Source organism: Macrosteles quadrilineatus, unplaced genomic scaffold, assembly GCF_028750875.1.
Source record: "Macrosteles quadrilineatus isolate MER2022 unplaced genomic scaffold, UCM_ALF_1.0 Scaffold_2__2_contigs__length_208266976, whole genome shotgun sequence".
In the NCBI taxonomy this organism is placed as follows: Eukaryota; Metazoa; Arthropoda; class Insecta; order Hemiptera; family Cicadellidae; genus Macrosteles; species Macrosteles quadrilineatus.
Window position 1 is genome coordinate 28,002,690 of NW_026542595.1, and position 16,911 is coordinate 28,019,600.

General features: G+C 43.2%; 1 protein-coding gene across 1 annotated transcript; it reads left to right on the plus strand.

Annotated features, from left to right (window-relative positions):
• The first annotated feature begins 12,051 nt into the window (after nucleotides 1-12,051).
• Nucleotides 12,052-16,911, plus strand: LOC128984020 (uncharacterized). Its single transcript, XM_054403303.1, has one exon. The coding sequence runs from the start codon at nucleotides 12,052-12,054 to the stop codon at nucleotides 16,909-16,911; it is 4,860 nt and encodes a 1,619-aa protein (XP_054259278.1).

Sequence of the window (16,911 nt, forward strand, 5' to 3'; positions counted from 1 at the left end):
GTATGATTCATAAAAATATACCAACGAACAATAACTTATAGGCACTTAAAAACGTAAACGTTTCATTGACAGTTTGTGGAAAGAGATCCATCTGTTAGCCCAAAGTACCAGCAGGGGACCGAGCATATCTCTTGGTGTTTGAGAGGTTAAATAACAAAGGCCTACGATATATCTACGATTTCCATAATTATAAAATACAGTATAAAATATGTTGCAATAACCCCACCACAGCAAACATGCACACTAAATAAATTTATATTTGCCTGATTGGATTATCACTAAAATCAATTCTTCTTAAAATGTTACGTTTTCCCTAATTGATTAACAAATAATCAAAAATAGTATAATATGAAATAAACAACTTTTCCATTTTTTTCGTTCGTAAATGTCAAATTAAGTCGTTACGGTGTTTTAATTTTTACTATGCACTCAGTCTTAAATGTGTTTTCGCTACACTAATGTGAAATGACCTGTTTTCGTCGTAAGTTTATTACCTGTGAAAATCCATCATTACATTCTTTACTACAGAAAAATAATGTTTACTGTGCGAAAGTAATGTTGACTATCTTTTTGGGATTTCACCGACGTAAACAAACAAAGATTTGTTATTGTTTTGTCAACTATTTTAATTTTCAACGACCAAAACTATAAACCCAAAGTAAATATCAACTTTAAATTTAAGGCATCGCCTAAAATAAAGAAATATCCAATGTCTGTTTTAATTAAGAAAATAATATTAGTCTTTGTAGTGTAGTGTTTGTAGTTTTTTGTATTGTTCAAAGCACTAGTGAAAGTTGGGTTATACATATTCTCGACCATTTATAATCTCGATAAATCTCGCACCTCAAACATGGTCTAAAAATATGTAATGACTAACTTTCTAATCTTGTTATGTAATATACTATTATTATGTAATATACTATTAAGTTCTTGTGTTCGCACCTTAATTAAGTACTCGTGTATTACCTATACTATTTTGTATGTCGGCCGTAGTTCATTAACGGTTGTAATTTTACGCCAGCTGCTTTATGATAATGTAATAATTATTAGGTTCTGAAAAACGCCATAGTAATAGCATTTAAATTTGGAAGAAAGATTACAGTCTTATTAGTTACAAGTTACAATAAATTACTTTAATGTGTTCAATTGTTATGAAATTAAGACGAAATTGCTTTATTGTGGCTGTTATTTAAAATTGGTGAATCCTGTAGATTATACACAGACTTCTAAACATACTGCAGATTTTACTAGCATAACATTATTTTTTAATGCTCATACTGATAAATACTTTTATGACAGCTACTACTAGCAATAAATGCTGTGTAGCTTTATATTTTATATGCTTTCCGCCTGTTGTAGGAATATTTTCTTTCGCATTATTACGGGTAAATAATAGCTTGGTACCTTGCCGATGGTTAGGGCAGTATTATTTATTACTTCGAATTGTCTAGTAGAATTTCAATAACGAGGGATCTGATTTAATTTTTACACTAAACTATATACACTGCTATTTGAACAATATTGTCGCGTATCCATTCTCACAGGAGGAGGAGAGGGGGTCAGTGCCTACGTCAGAACCCCCTCCATGGTAGTAGTAGAAGGGGTAACTTTCACCGCGACGCCGACGCCGACGTCTCATTTCTTGCTCAGCCACGTTCCTTGTCGGTTCATACTCCTGCTTGGTTCTTCCTTTGCTTTAGAAAATTCTTTGTTTTTCTCAAGTTTAGCTGACTTTTGTTGGGTTTAAGTCTTCAGTGCTGTTGTGTAGCATTTGAGACTACTGAGTGGTTTTTATTGGAAATTTATTGGTTTTTTTCGTCCGTTAGTTATTGTTTTATAGTTTGGAGTTTTCACTGACTGGTTGACCAACTTGTTGTTAGAGAGTTGATTAGTTGTTTAACAGTAAATAGAAGTAGAAATCAAATATTGTGTGGTTTTTACTGTAGATTTAAGTTTTTTTTTGGTCAGCTAGTACGTGTTGCCATCGTTTTATTAGTTCTTATTTATACTTTGGTTTACTGACTACTACAAAAAATAGTAGCCAGTAGTCTTATTTCTTGTTGTTAGTTAATAATTTAGTAGGTTTAGTTTTTGAGTAGCTGGCTTGTATAGCTGGCACCATTAGATTTAGTAGTCAGTGGTCTCATTTCTTGTCAGGTGAAAATCGAGTACTTAAGTTTTTGAGTACCTGAATTTTATTTCCACCATTTATATTTACATTCCCTAACGGCTTTTAGTTGTTTTTGTCGCTGGTGCCGTACAGTATAAGTGGTTTTGGTTTTTAGTTTTTCACCGTATAATCCCAGGGATTTTTTTAGCTTAATCCTGAGTAGGTAACATCTTTATTGAGCCTACCTTTTGTTTAGTAGGCTAAGTTAATTTGGTTTTTTTAAGTCTGGTTGTGTTATTAGCTACTTTGTACCTGCTTAGGGACTCTTTGTAGTGCTTTACTTAGACGCAAAACTTCTGCGTTTAATTGTTGTTTATACAGTTTGTCTCTTAGTTCAATTATCGTGTTAAATTCTGGAGTTATTAAGTATAAACATGGCATATACTTGTGTTGCCAGTGGATCGTTTCATCAAGGGGATTCGAGGTTTACTTACAGCAGAAACGCCCAATGTGTGGCAAACTCAGCCTGTGCCATCGCTTGGAAATCTCTGGGAAAAGAATTCTCTACTTTTGCCATTGATTCCATACTCTTAAGTGGTGATGCCTTGTATAGGTCATTACGTAATGAGGGTTGTGTTGGTGGCAATAGGTTTTTGTTCCCTGATGAAATTCCACACGAGTTTACGGTTGCTGGAAATGAAGTTCGTGTTGATATTTCTTATGTATATGATGCTTTGTACCCAGTAACTCGTGATTTATTAGATGATAGCATCGCAGAGCTCGCCTGTGAGCTAGAGCTATTGTTTGTAGGAGCTACTGTGAATGTCGGGTTTTTATTTACTGGGTTGAATGTGACTGTTGGCTTTTGGCACAGCCAAGATAAATACTTTTTGTTTGATCCACATGCAGTAAATGAACATCGTCAGCATGACATCAATATCAGGGGCAACAACTTGGCTCGACTGTTTGCGTGTGATAGCTACATATCTTTAGCGTCCCTACTGCTATGTAACGTAGTGTATGAAGCCAATGCACATCAATATTCGATAACACAATTGAAATTCGATAGCCATGTCGCATCCGCTTCGCTTGACTTTGTGTTCAACCCTGTTATCACACCACTCCCCAGTTTGAATTTTACTCCTACCCCACATTGTCCTAGCCCTGAATTTATAATTCTTAACGATTCTATCAACGAATCACTTTCACAGTGCCCCAGTCCTGATTTCCTCCAAGATCCAAAATTGAATACCCTATATCCAGTTGTAGTGATTTCTCCTTTGAGAAAGTTTAAATCCCTCCCCAATCTCGATACTCCCCGAAAAGGACCCGGAAGGCCAAAAAAATTGAAACGTGGGCGTCCTAAAGTTTTAAACACGACTAAGGACGAACAAATTGCTGCCGCAAAGAAGAAATATACGGATAATCACCCGGACAAAAATGTAGACGATGCTCGCCGTCACCGAGAAACCCACCCTGATTCTCATAGGGAGGCTGTCCGTATATACAGCCAATCTCATCCAGAAGTCCATAGGGAGGCTGTAGGGCGCTACAGCCAAACTCATCCTGAAGTGAATAGGGAGGCTGTAGGGCGCTACAGCCAAACTCACCCTGAGGTTAACAGGGAGGCTGTACAGCGATACAGCCAAACTCATCTCGAGGTAAATAGGGAAGCTGTTGGAAGATACAGTCAAAAGAATCCAGACGCCTCTCGGCAAAGGGTAGCCATTTTCCGTCTGAAAAATCCTATGCTTTCTGAGCTTCGTCATTTGCCAGCAGCACTTGCTAGACATATTTTTCATCACGGTCCAATGGGTTCTTGGGAGGGGGAGTTGCTGAACAATATTCTTGCTTTTAATCTCAACAAAATTAGCCTTTGGGATGATAGTATTTTCAAGTGTTCTTACTGTGGTGCTCGACTATTTGAAGAGGAAAAGGGTAGAAAGAAGTGGTGTTGTGGTCAAGGGGCAAACAACGTTCTTAATCTACAGCCTCTTCAGGAATCGTTCTACTCAGATCGCCGTTTTCTCGATAGGGCTCGTGCTTACAACGACATGTTTGCGTTTTGTGCATTAGAACTATCTGGTGGGTACAGGCATCCAAGTGGTCTTTCATTTTTCAAAATTGAAGGGAGAATGTACCACCAGGTTTACAATCTGTCCGACTCTGGTCAAAAGTTTACTACTAAGGCTGGGGACGTTCAGTTTGTAAATCGTTCTCGCATGTACATCGATGACGGTGAAGAACGTCGGAATATTGCCTTGGGTAGATCTCTCGACGGTGGCATAATTGACTTAATTACGCGATTTTTGTCACAGGAAAATCCGTACATTGTCCACTATCGGCGTTTAGGTAGTGAACCTGCAGTCAACGCTCACTTGGACTTCCAAGTAACAAGTAGAGCTACCCATGGCCCTATTCTAGGCGACAGGCAAACAGGTGTTGAGGTACACGCTGTTCTAAGCACTGAGGAAACTGTTTACGAGCCCCGTAAGCTTACGATTTGGAAAGTTGGCTCTGGTAGGCCCAGTTCCATAAATCTGTTCAGTCCCCTTATGTTCAGTCGCCATTTCAATATCCTCTGCTCTATCCCCATGGCACTTTAGGCTGGCACATAGGACGCTTGGACAACTTTAATAAGAAATTGTCGCAATATGATTATTCGCGTTACCTCCTACTATCCGATCCTCGGTTTTCGCATCTCGGCCGACTGTCTCAAGCTTGGCAGGTCGAGATGTATGCAAGATACGTGGAAGAAAGGCTTAACTATATAAAGTTTACGCAGACTAAATCAGTTGAAAATGCCATGCGGATAGGACCGTTGGATGAAGTTGAGACGGTTACTCGAGGTGGACATCAAGCAGGACGTCAGGTTTTGAACGACATTGCTAATGATGAAACTGTTCAAGGGGAGGGTGGGATACAAGCTGGCAAAGTTTACCTCCCAAGTTCGTTCACAGGGGGGCCGAGGTATATGAAATTGCGTTACGAGAATGCTATGGCCTTAGTTTCTCGTCTCGGCTTTCCTACGTTTTTCCTTACATTTACCTACAGTGCGACTTGGGAGGAAAACAAAAGGGCTTGTCCTCGAGGCAGTGGTCGTAGTGATCCCAGTACAGCCTGCAGGGTCTTTTACATTAAGCTCCTGGAACTTCTTCGGGATCTACGTAGCGGAGCTATGTTCGGTCGTTCTGTGTACATAGTCCACGTTATCGAAATGCAGATGCGGGGCCTTCCACATGCCCACATCGTGTTCAAAATCGAAGGCGATGGACCTGTTCAGGCAGCAGACATAGACTCCATCATTCGAGCTGATATCCCGTCGAAGGAAGAGGCAGGTGGCAAATTAAGGGCGTTGGTTCTGAGACATATGGTTCATGGTCCTTGTGGCACGGATCACAGAACCGACTTCCCTTGCTGGGACTCTGACAAAGGTAGCTGTACGAAATTCTTCCCTAAGCCTCCCTGTGAAACAACCCACGTAGATGAAAGAGGGTTTGTACAATATCGGCGTGATTACAATAATGAAGGGAGTATAACGTCAAGGAACAGATCGATTCCTGTGCATGACGGCTGGGTTGTACCGTATAACTCAGCATTGCTTCTAAAATATGAGGCACACATAAACTTAGAGGTAGCTTCCACTCGACGAGTGATTAAGTATTTATTTAAATATCTAATGAAGGGTGGCTCGCTTCAGAACGTCAAAGTTACTCCTTTGAGTAAACAAGACGATGAAGTCGAGCACTATGTGACTAAGCGTATGGTGGGAGCCAGTGATGCATGCTGGCGTCTCCTGGATTTCCCCATATCAAAGTCTGAGCCCACTGTTGAATGTCTCCCTGTCCACCTAGAAGGGAAACAGAATGTGTGTTTTCGGCCAAACAACTTGACGCACGCTACTTCTGGAGCTACCTCTGACTTGATCTTTTATTTCAATAGGCCTCGTGAGCCAATGTTTGACAATTTAACATACCAGTGTTTTTTTGACAATACATTGTTCACAGCAAACGTCCAAGTAGTGCTGAGGTTTACGAACATCCAGACGGTAAGCACTTCTTAACTTCCAGAAAACGTGGTCAAAAGATCTGTCGACTCTTCTGGGTTTCACCAAACAGGAGTGAGCAGTATTTCCTTCGGTTGCTTCTCATGATCATACCATGCCGTGGTTACGCCGATCTGCTCGCTCGTGGTGGTGATGGTTGCACAACATTCCAACAAGTAGCACGCACCCTCGGTTTGGTTGAAGATGAGGACGAGTACCACCAGGCACTGAAGGAAGCTGCTCGATTTATGGTCCGCCCGAGGCTCCGCTCTTTCTTTGTTCTTCTTTGTAACATGGGAGCTCCTGCGGCCCTCTTGTGGGATGCTTTCCGTGATACATTGTGTGAGGACCATTTGGAGCGGAATCCTCTTGATCACGACGTTGCTTTCAAGGTGGGTCTGATTGAAATCGATCGAAGTCTTCGCCGTCAGGGATCCTGCTTGGCCGACCACGGTCTGCCCATTGTAGATGACGACACGACCGAATTGGGTAGGGAACTACTCATCTACGGTGAGAATCAACAGAGATCACTGGTAGATGAGTGGGAACCAAAGCTTTCCAACGACCAGAGAGTGGTGTTTGATTATGTAAGATCGATATTACATGGCCAGGTTGGCAGTCGGCCCATAAAACTTATCTTCCTCGACGGACCTGGCGGCTACGGCAAGACCTTCTTAATTCATGTGATCCTCGCATACGTTCGTAGTCTAAACAGGGTTGCTATTGCTGTCGCTAGCTCCGGCATTGCTGCTGGTAGTCTGCCTGGTGGCACAACAGCACATAGTATGTTTAGGCTGCCACTTGATCTCGGCGATGGCACTGGTAATTGGAACTTGACCAACGGATCTCAGCGTGCAGAACTCATCAGAGCAGCCCAGCTCATAGTTTTTGATGAGGCCCCGATGGCTCACCGGTACATTTTTGAAATCATTGACAGATCTCTGCGTGACCTGATGAATTCACCTGAGCCATTTGGGGACAAGATCTTCATCTGCTGCGGAGATTTCCGACAGATCGCACCAGTTGTAGCTAAAGCTCGTACTCCAGCAGACATTGCTTGTGTGTCACTGTGTGCGTCATCTCTGTGGTCAAGCTTCAAAATCTTTTCCCTGTCCACCCCTCACAGAACTTCTGGTTCCACTGCGTACTCCGAGTTTCTCCTAAAAGTAGGCAATGGAACAATTAGATCTGTAGATTTTGAAGAAGGCCGTGGCTGCTCAAGTCTGATTCCTTTGAGCGGTATTAGATATGTGACATCACTTCACGATTTAGTTGACTTTGTATTCCCCGTTTGTGACCTGAGCCATACAGATAGAATCGCAGGCCGGGCTATTCTTTCAACCATGAACACCAATGTCCAGCAGATCAACAACGCCGTTCTTAATCTGACTGACGGCTTTGTTCATGAGTTGAGAAGTGCTGATTCCGTGGACAAGGAGCACGACGACGGTATGGATGTGGACGTTCACTTGTTGAACCAGGCTACTGGCAAGGGCGTGCCAGACCATGTCCTGCGACTCAAGATTGGCTCCGTGTGTCTCGTCATGAGGAACCTGAACATTGACAGCGGACTCGTAAACGGCACCAAAGTGATCGTGACCGCTATTAGACCTCGTCTGATCACGGTGCGACTTCCTGGACAACGCGATTCGATTTGTATTCCCCGGATTCAATTCGTTTTCCCGTTTGTCGAGGGGTCTCCGCTTCGCGTCCGCCGTCTCCAGTTTCCTCTCATGCTGGCCTATTCCATGACTGGCCACAAAAGCCAGGGCCAGACGATTGATCGCGTCGGAGTCGATCTTCGCAGTGACTGTTTCACGCATGGTCAACTGTACGTCCTTCTCAGTAGAGTCAGACATCCTGACGACATCGTTGTTCTGGTCCATCCTGACAGGGTCCACGAAGGGGTTGCCTATGCAAAGAACATTGTATACGACGAGCTCCTACGTTAATTACTACTTTGACTTTAGCAGTAGGCTAGGGGATCTGCTTTAACAAAACTCCCCGTCGTGATTTGACATCCATGGCAGTACGACAGGGGGTCTGCCTTAACAAAAGTCCCCGACCTTTAGTTTGTTATTGTGTGTTTTGTGTGTTTTTTGGTGTTTAGTGTGTTTTGTGTGTTTTGTGTGTTTTTTGGTGTTTAGTGTGTTTTGTGTGTTTTTTTGTGTTTAGTGTGTATTGTGTTACCGTTTGTGGTTCCGACGTTTCCCGGCCTCCCCGTGGCGGAACTGGATATGCCATACAGTTTGTGGCTAACTGACAGGGAAACAAACATTATATTATTGATTTCTATTACTATATTTATAAATATTTACTAACATATTTTTAATTGAAATACTATTACTGTTAATCTATATAACTGTAAATATGGTTTCGACATTTCCTGGCCTCTCCGTGGCGGAGCTGGGTATGCCATACAGTTTATGGCTAACTGACAAGGAAACAAACATTTGTTTATAGATTTTTTTTTTAATTCATAAACTACTGCTAAACCACTACCCCACAGTATTATTAATAATCTTTCATTAATACATATGCAATTTTACTACCATCTTCTAACTTAATATACTAAAACTTTCAATTTCAACCAATGTTACTTTCGTCAATATCATCACAATTCTTCATTAACTATATAAACAATTTACTATATAAATAATTATGAATATGGTTCCGACGTTTCCCGGCCTCCCCGTGGCGGAACTGGATATATGCCATACTTATCAATCTACTGTAATGTATATTGTGAACTAGTTATTACTTCAATATCCATTTTCGCTATTACAACCCCAATTATATTATCACTTAGTTTGACCAAACACTCAGTTGTAAAAATACTTTACTAACATATTCTCTTACCGCAACTTTATAATTAAATTTTTTATAAGGGGTTCTTGAAGATTGAGCTTGATATTAACTTGCCAGCCTCCTCAAATACATTCGTAAATTGTTTTGATATAACGCAATATAGCCATGTTTCACTGCCTGCTTTGTTTCAACTGAACTCTATTCTACTATTGAATTCATTCCCCTCAATGTTATTCTTACAGGGACATCGGTCAAAATCACGTTTACCCATTTCTAGATTAGTTGGAGATCTGAAATTTGGTAGGATTGTTGGTCTTGGTGTCAAACGACCTAGGACATTCTCAAAAGCTACATTTTTCCTTCTAGGCATTTTCCGACAATCACGCCCTTTCATCCCACGGCTAATGACGAGTAACAGCTAGGGGGCCTGGGGGCGGAGCCCCCAGCGAGCCAAAGGCGAGTCTAAATACTATACACTCGCGTATGTAACTGACTCACGGAAGATACTAATGTTTGAGCACTTCCAGAGGAGCTAGGGAGTTGAAATTTGGCACGCTTTTAGGTCTTGGGCCCAAACCACCGGGAAAATTCTAAAAAGTTGTATTTTTTATTTTAACCCCCCCTTATTTAAGAATTTCCCCCCCAATGTTATTCTTATGGGAAATAACATTGAAAAATTCCGACTTTGGTATGCTCATCTGAACTACTTAGAAACGTGCTAGAGACTTGAAACTTGGTAGTATTGTAGTATGGGATCTTACATTACCGGTGAAATTTGCAAAACTCAAATTTTCAAATTTTAACCACCCTAAAAATCCAAAATGGCGGACCTCTGAAAACAACAAAACATGTTTTTTTCTAAGGGCTATAGCTCGAAAACGATAAGAGCTAGAAAAGATTTGAAAGAATTTTCATGAACGGGAGTTAAATTTTCTACAAAACCCTCTTTGACGTTTTCCGAAAATCGCACTCCTTCATCTTCAAAAAACGCCCTACTTTCATAATTCGGCATTTTTCTTTCAAATTTTTCTTGTCTTTCGCTATGTTTTCATACCTAAATAATTTTTTTTTCAAATATTATTAATGCTTTGTATTTTACTTAGTTAACTTTAAATTTTACACATTGCATGTTTTTCCGTAACTTTACTCCTTGACCACAAAAACTTAGTTTTAGGAGTTGAAATTTGGCACGCTTTTAGGTCTTGGGCCCAAACCACCGGGAAAATTCTAAAAAGTTGTATTTTTTATTTTAACCCCCCCTTATTTAAGAATTTTCCCCCCAATGTTATTCTTATGGGAAATAACATTGAAAAATTCCGACTTTGGTATGCTCATCTGAACTACTTAGAAACGTGTTAGAGACTTGAAACTTGGTAGTATTGTAGTATGGGATCTTACATTACCGGTGAAATTTGCAAAACTCAAATTATCAAATTTTAACCACCCTAAAAATCCAAAATGGCGGACCTCTGAAAACAACAAAACATGTTTTTTTCTAAGGGCTATAGCTCGAAAACGATAAGAGCTAGAAAAGATTTGAAAGAATTTTCATGAACGGGAGTTAAATTTTCTACAAAACCCTCTTTGGCGTTTTCCGAAAATCGCACTCCTTCTTCTTCAAAAAACGCCCTACTTTCATAATTCGGCATTTTTCTTTCAAAATTTTCTTGGTTTTCGCTATGTTTTCATACCTAAATAATTTTTTTTTTCAAATATTATTAATGCTTTGTATTTTACTTAGTTAACTTTAAATTTTACACATTGCATGTTTTAAGGAGTAACTTTACTCCTTGACCACAAAAACTTAGTTTTAATCTCAAAATTTGAAGGTTTTTTACCACTTTTTTGAGCCTAACGTTATTCTTATGGATCGTTGAAACATTAAAAGTGGCGGACTTTGGTGTGCTCATCTGAACGGTTTAAAAAACGTGATAGAGACTTGAAATTTGGCAGTAACGTAGTATGGGTCTTAATTAACGGTGAAATTTGCAAAATTCCCATTTTCAAATTTTAACCCCTCCAAAAATCCAAAATGGCGGACCTCCGAAAACGACAAAACACATTTTTTTTAAACGGCTACAGCTCGAAAACGGTAAGCGCTAGAAACGATTAGAGGAAAAATCGTAGGTTTGGAATTAAATTCTCTACAAGACACTAATATGCGTTTTCCGAAATTCGCACTCCTTCAGCTTCAAAAACCGCCTTACTTTCAAAATTTGGAATTTTTCTTTCAAATTTGTTACCGTTTTCACTACTTTTCCCAACCTAAGTAAATTATTTATGCAAATATTATTAATTCTTTGTATTTACTTTGGTTTACTTTAAGTTTTAGTAATTTAATGTTTTTTCGTAACTTTACTCCTTGACCCCCAAAACATAGGTTTAATTTCAAAATTTGGATATTTTTACGTGTTTTTAATTTTAAAACTACTTTTTTGACATAAAGTTCTACTTATTATGCTCCTAAAATTGAAAGAAAAATGCCTTAATACACATGAAAAAACGTTTAACAAAAAAAAATTTATAATGGCGGATTATTTGGTTAAGCAGTACGCACAAGTCGGTAATGCACTATAATGAGTTGGTTCTCGCTCTTATTTTTGCTACCAAATTTGACTATACCTGTTACAGTTTCACGACCAGTTTCTTGCTCCTATTTGGACTATTATATTTTCCGATTTTCGCGATCTATACTTGTTATTCGATTAAACTGTTAGTATGGATCACTATTGTGTTGCTGCTGGGTCTTTCCATCAGGGAGATCTTAGATTCACCGACAGCAACAATGCTCAGTGCATGGCTAATTCAGCCTGTGCACTCGCCTGGCAAGTGTTCTGTGGTGGATTCAGTACCAATGCTATTGACGAGATACTCATGGCCGGCGACCGTTTGTACACTCAATCACGCCGTGAGTATAACGTCATTCACAGGTATCTGTTTCCCGAGGACCTTGCCAGGAACTTCGTGGTTGCGGACAAACATGTAACCATCGAGGAGATTTCCACTTTTTGGTGATGGTTCGTACCCGCGTTGCATCGCCGAATCGGACGATGTGACCACTTCTTTAACATTGATGTTGGAAACGGCCATGCCCGGCGACTCTGTTGATGGCGGCTTTGTGTTCACGGGTCAATTGGTAGCAGTCGCTTTTTGGCGTTACCAAGGGCGGCTCTACCTCTTTGATTCTCACGCGGTTAACGAAAGCCGTCGTCGAGACATTGATGAGGGCAATAATAAGGCTAGGCTGTTTGTGTGTGATAATTTTCATTCTCTGGCCTCCCTTTTATTGGTGAATTCTGCGTTCGTCGGTGGACAGTACTCCGTTACAAAACTGAAATTTTCCTTTAATCAAACTGTCCACACGATTGAATGTCCAGAGAATGTTTTGGCACAATTACTGTCAGAGTCTGGCTCTGAAGTAGTTGTTAAGGATTCCAAAGGTCCTGGTAGACCGAAAAAAGTTAAACGCGGACGTCCGAAATATCTAGACACGACCCGGGAAGAGCAAGTGGACGCGGCAAATAAAAGGTATAGGGAGACGCACCCTGACCTTATCAGGCAGATAAAAAGTCAGTACTCTCAAAACCACCCCGAAGTTAACGGAGCGGCTGTTGGGCGTTACAGCCAAACTCACCCTGATGTACACCGTCAGGCTGTTAGGGAGTACGACTTGCGTCATCCCGGTGCTGCTTCGGAAAGAGTTCAAATTTTTCGACTACGAAATCCTAAGCTCTCTGAGCTCAAACATATGCCTGCTTCACTTGCCCGGTCCGTAATTAAAAACGGCCCGATGTCTGTTTGGAGTGGGGAATTATTAGCCACAGTAGACCCTTTTAAATTGAAGAAAATCAGTCTCTGGGTGGACGATATTTACAGATGTCGTCATTGCCAAGCACGGCTCTTTGAGGAGGAGAAGAACAGAAAGCAATGGTGCTGCGGGGAGGGAGCATTCAATGTTCTCGAACTTCCTCCTCTACAAGAACTCTTCTACTCCAATCGTCACTTCTTGGAAAGAGCCCGTGCGTACAACGACCTGTTTGCTCTCTACGCGCTCGAAGTGTCAGGCGGGTATCGTCATCCCAGTGGTCTTTCTTTTTTCAAGATCGAGGGAAGAATGTACCACCAGGTCTACAATCTGGACGCCCCAGGACAAAAGTTCACCACTCGTTCTGGGAACGTTCAGTTTGTGAATCGGTCCCGCCTGTATATTGACGATGGTGAAGAGCGCCGTAACATTGCGATGGGTAGATCGCTTGATGCCGAGATCATCGACGGTATTGCTGATTTCCTGTCAAGGGAAAATCCTTACATTGAGCACTACCGTCGATTGAGCAACGAGCCTTCTGTAAATGCTCACTTGGCATTTGAGATAACAAGCAGGTCTACCCATGGCCCTGTTCTCGGCGATCGGCAAACAGGAGTTGAGGTGCACGCCGTGCTTAGCAATGATGAAAACGACACTGAGCCCCGGAGACTGACAATATGGAAATGCGGCTCCGACAGACCTACGTTTATTGACCTTTTACATCCCCTTATGGAACCTTTCCAATATCCCCTACTCTACCCACAAGGCACTGTGGGATGGCACGTTGGTCGTCTTGACAACAAGGGTGCTAAGCTGACTCAATTTAAGTACTCGCGGTGCCTCCTACTTTCGGGACCTCGCTTCTCTCACCTAGGCCGTCTCTCACAAGCTTGGCAGGTTGAGATGTTCGCGAGGTACGAGGAGGAGAAACTGCGTTATATTAAGTTTACACAGCTGAAGAACACCGATAGTGCCTTGCGGGTGGGGCCGGTTGACGAGATTCGGAATGCACAGCAGGTCTTGAACGACATCGCTCGTGATGAAACCATCCAAGGCGAGGGTGGGGTGCAGGCAGGAAAAGTCTACCTCCCAAGTTCGTTCACCGGGGGGCCCAGGTACATGAAAGTAAAATACGAAGACGCTATGGCAATCGTATCGCGCCTGGGTTCCCCCACTTTCTTTTTGACGTTTACGTACAACGCGACTTGGGAGGAGAACAAGAAAGCTTGCCCTCGTGGAGGTACTCGCAGTGACCCTAGCACTGCTTGCAGAGTTTTTAGGATCAAACTTCTGGAACTTCTCCGAGACCTGCGCAGTGGAGCAATGTTTGGACGCTCTGTCTATATCGTCTACGTCATCGAGATGCAAATGAGGGGCCTTCCTCACGCCCACATTGTTTTCAAGATTGACGGAGACGGACCAGTTCAGGCGTCCGAAATTGACTCCATCATCCGCGCGGATATTCCCTCGGAAGAAGAGGCCGGAGGCCGACTGAGGAAGTTGGTCCTAAAACACATGATCCACGGTCCATGTGGTAATGATCATAGGACTGACTTCCTCTGTTGGGACTCTGCAAAGGGTTACTGCACCAAATATTTCCCCAAGCCCTGCTGTGAAACCACCCACGTCGACGAGAGGGGATTCGTCCAGTACAAGCGAGATTATACCAATCAGGGGACAATTGTTTCAAGAAAGAGAAACATCAGCGTTCACGATGGCTGGGTTGTGTCGTATAACTCCGCACTTTTATTGAAATACGAGGCCCACATCAATTTGGAGCTGGCGTCTACTCGCCGCGTGATTAAGTACCTCTTCAAATATCTTATGAAGGGAGGGTCTCTCCAGAACGTCACAGTTACTCCCTTCAGTAAGCAAGATGATGAGGTACAGCATTACGTGACGAAGAGAATGGTGGGTGCCAGTGACGCGTGCTGGCGTTTATTAAACTTTCCCGTATCAGAATCTGAACCGACGGCTGAATGTCTTCCCGTCCATCTGGAGGGCAAGCAGTCCGTCCTGTTCAGACCAGGCAAACTGGCAGCGGCAGCTGCTAGGAACAGCTCCAAACTTACAATCTACTTCGACCGGCCTCGTATTTCACTGTTTGACGACGTGACATATCAGGGTTTTTATGAAACGTTTGTGGTCCACGTCAAACGCCCTAAAACTGCGAAGATATACGAGCACCCTGACGGCGTCCATTTTATCACGGCCCGCCAGCGCGGCGAGAAAGTGTGCAGACTGTTTTGGGTCTCTCCGAGCAGGACTGAACAGTATTACCTGCGTATCCTACTGATGACTGTTGCTTGCCGTGGTTATGCCGACCTCCTGTCCCGCGGTGGGCCGAACTGCCGCACTTTTCAAGAGGTCGCGCGGCATCTTGGCTTAGTGCAAGATGAACAGGAGTACCACTACGCGCTGCGCGAGGCCGCCACTTTCATGACTGGCCCGAGACTTCGTTCTTTCTTTGTGATCCTCTGCAACATGGGAGCTCCCGCAGCTCTCCTGTGGGATGCTTTCCGTGATTCCATCTGCGAGGACCACATAGAGCGTAACCCTCTCGATGTTGAACTGGCTTACAAGCTAGGTCTCATCGATATTGATCGGAGTCTCCGTCGGCAGGGTTCTTGCGTCGCAGATCACGGCCTCCCCGATGTACACGATGACACGACGGAGTTGGGCAGAGAGCTGCTCTTACACGGTGAAAATCAACAGAGAGTGTTTGTGGAGGAGTGGGTGCCAAAGCTCTCTGAAGATCAAAACCGCGTATTTGAGTACGTCACCTCCGTTCTAAATGCCCCTGCCAGCGGAACGTTGTCGAAAATCATTTTCCTCGACGGTCCGGGAGGCTACGGAAAGACCACTCTGATTCGTGTCATCCTCGCATACGTGAGAGGTTGTCGTCAGGTTGCACTGGCGGTCGCCAGCTCTGGGATCGCCGCTGGTAACATGCCTGGTGGAACTACAGCTCACAGCGTGTTCCGGTTGCCCCTCGACTTCGGTGACGGTACCGGCTTCTGGAACATCACCAACGGCTCCCAGCGAGCAGAGCTCATCAGGGCCGCAAGGCTCATTGTCTTTGATGAGGTCCCGATGGCACATAGGTTCGTTTTTGAGGTTCTCGACAGATCCCTCCGAGACCTCATGCGTTCCAGTGAGCTATTCGGTGGTAAAATATTCCTCTGTTGTGGTGACTTTCGCCAGATCGCGCCTGTCGTTGTAAACGCTCGTACTCCAACTGACATTGTTTGTGTCTCACTTCGGGCTTCCCATCTGTGGCAGCATTTCAAAATTTTTGCCCTGACAACAGCTCATCGGACTAGTAGTTCCACAGCCTATTCCGAATTCCTTCTTAGGGTAGGCAACGGGACTGTCAGTTCGACCACTTTCTTGGAGGGACGGAACGAACAAAGTCTAATTCCGCTGCTCGGGATTAGACAAGTGACGTCTTTGACTGATTTGGTCGATTCCGTCTTTCCCGCAAACGTCTTACTCGACTCTGATATGTGTTCGCGACGCGCAATCCTCTCGACTCTGATAGTGAACGTCAAGGAGATCAACGACCACATCTTGAACTCCCTCGACGGTCATCTGTACGAGCTGAGGAGCGCCGACACAGTTGACAGAGAGAACGACGATGGCCTGGATGTCGACGTTCAACTCCTGAACACGGCTACTGGCAAGGGCGTGCCAGACCATGTTCTGCGGCTGAAGATCGGCTCTGTTTGCCTCATTATGAGGAACCTCAACATCGCTGAAGGACTCGTCAACGGCACTAAAGTCATTGTAATCGGCATCACCAACCGCCTGATTACAGTGAGACTTCCCGGACAGACGCAACCTATCGGAATTCCCCGGATTACATTTACTTTTGCGTTTGTCGAGGGTTCGCCGTTACGTGTTCGTCGACGTCAGTTCCCACTGATGTTGGCCTATTGCATGACCGGACACAAGAGCCAAGGTCAGACAATAGATTCAGTCGGTGTTGATTTACGGACCGATTGCTTCACGCACGGGCAACTGTACGTCTTGTTTAGTAGGGTCAGACATCCAGACCATATTGTTGTTCTCGTACACCCCGAACGTGTCCGAGATGGAATCGCATACGCAAAGAACATCGTGTATGGCGATCTCCTTCTCTAA

Bases quoted from the DNA above. Each gene is read 5' to 3' on its own strand.
- LOC128984020 (XM_054403303.1), top strand. From the start codon at position 12,052: ATGCCCGGCGACTCTGTTGATGGCGGCTTTGTGTTCACGGGTCAATTG.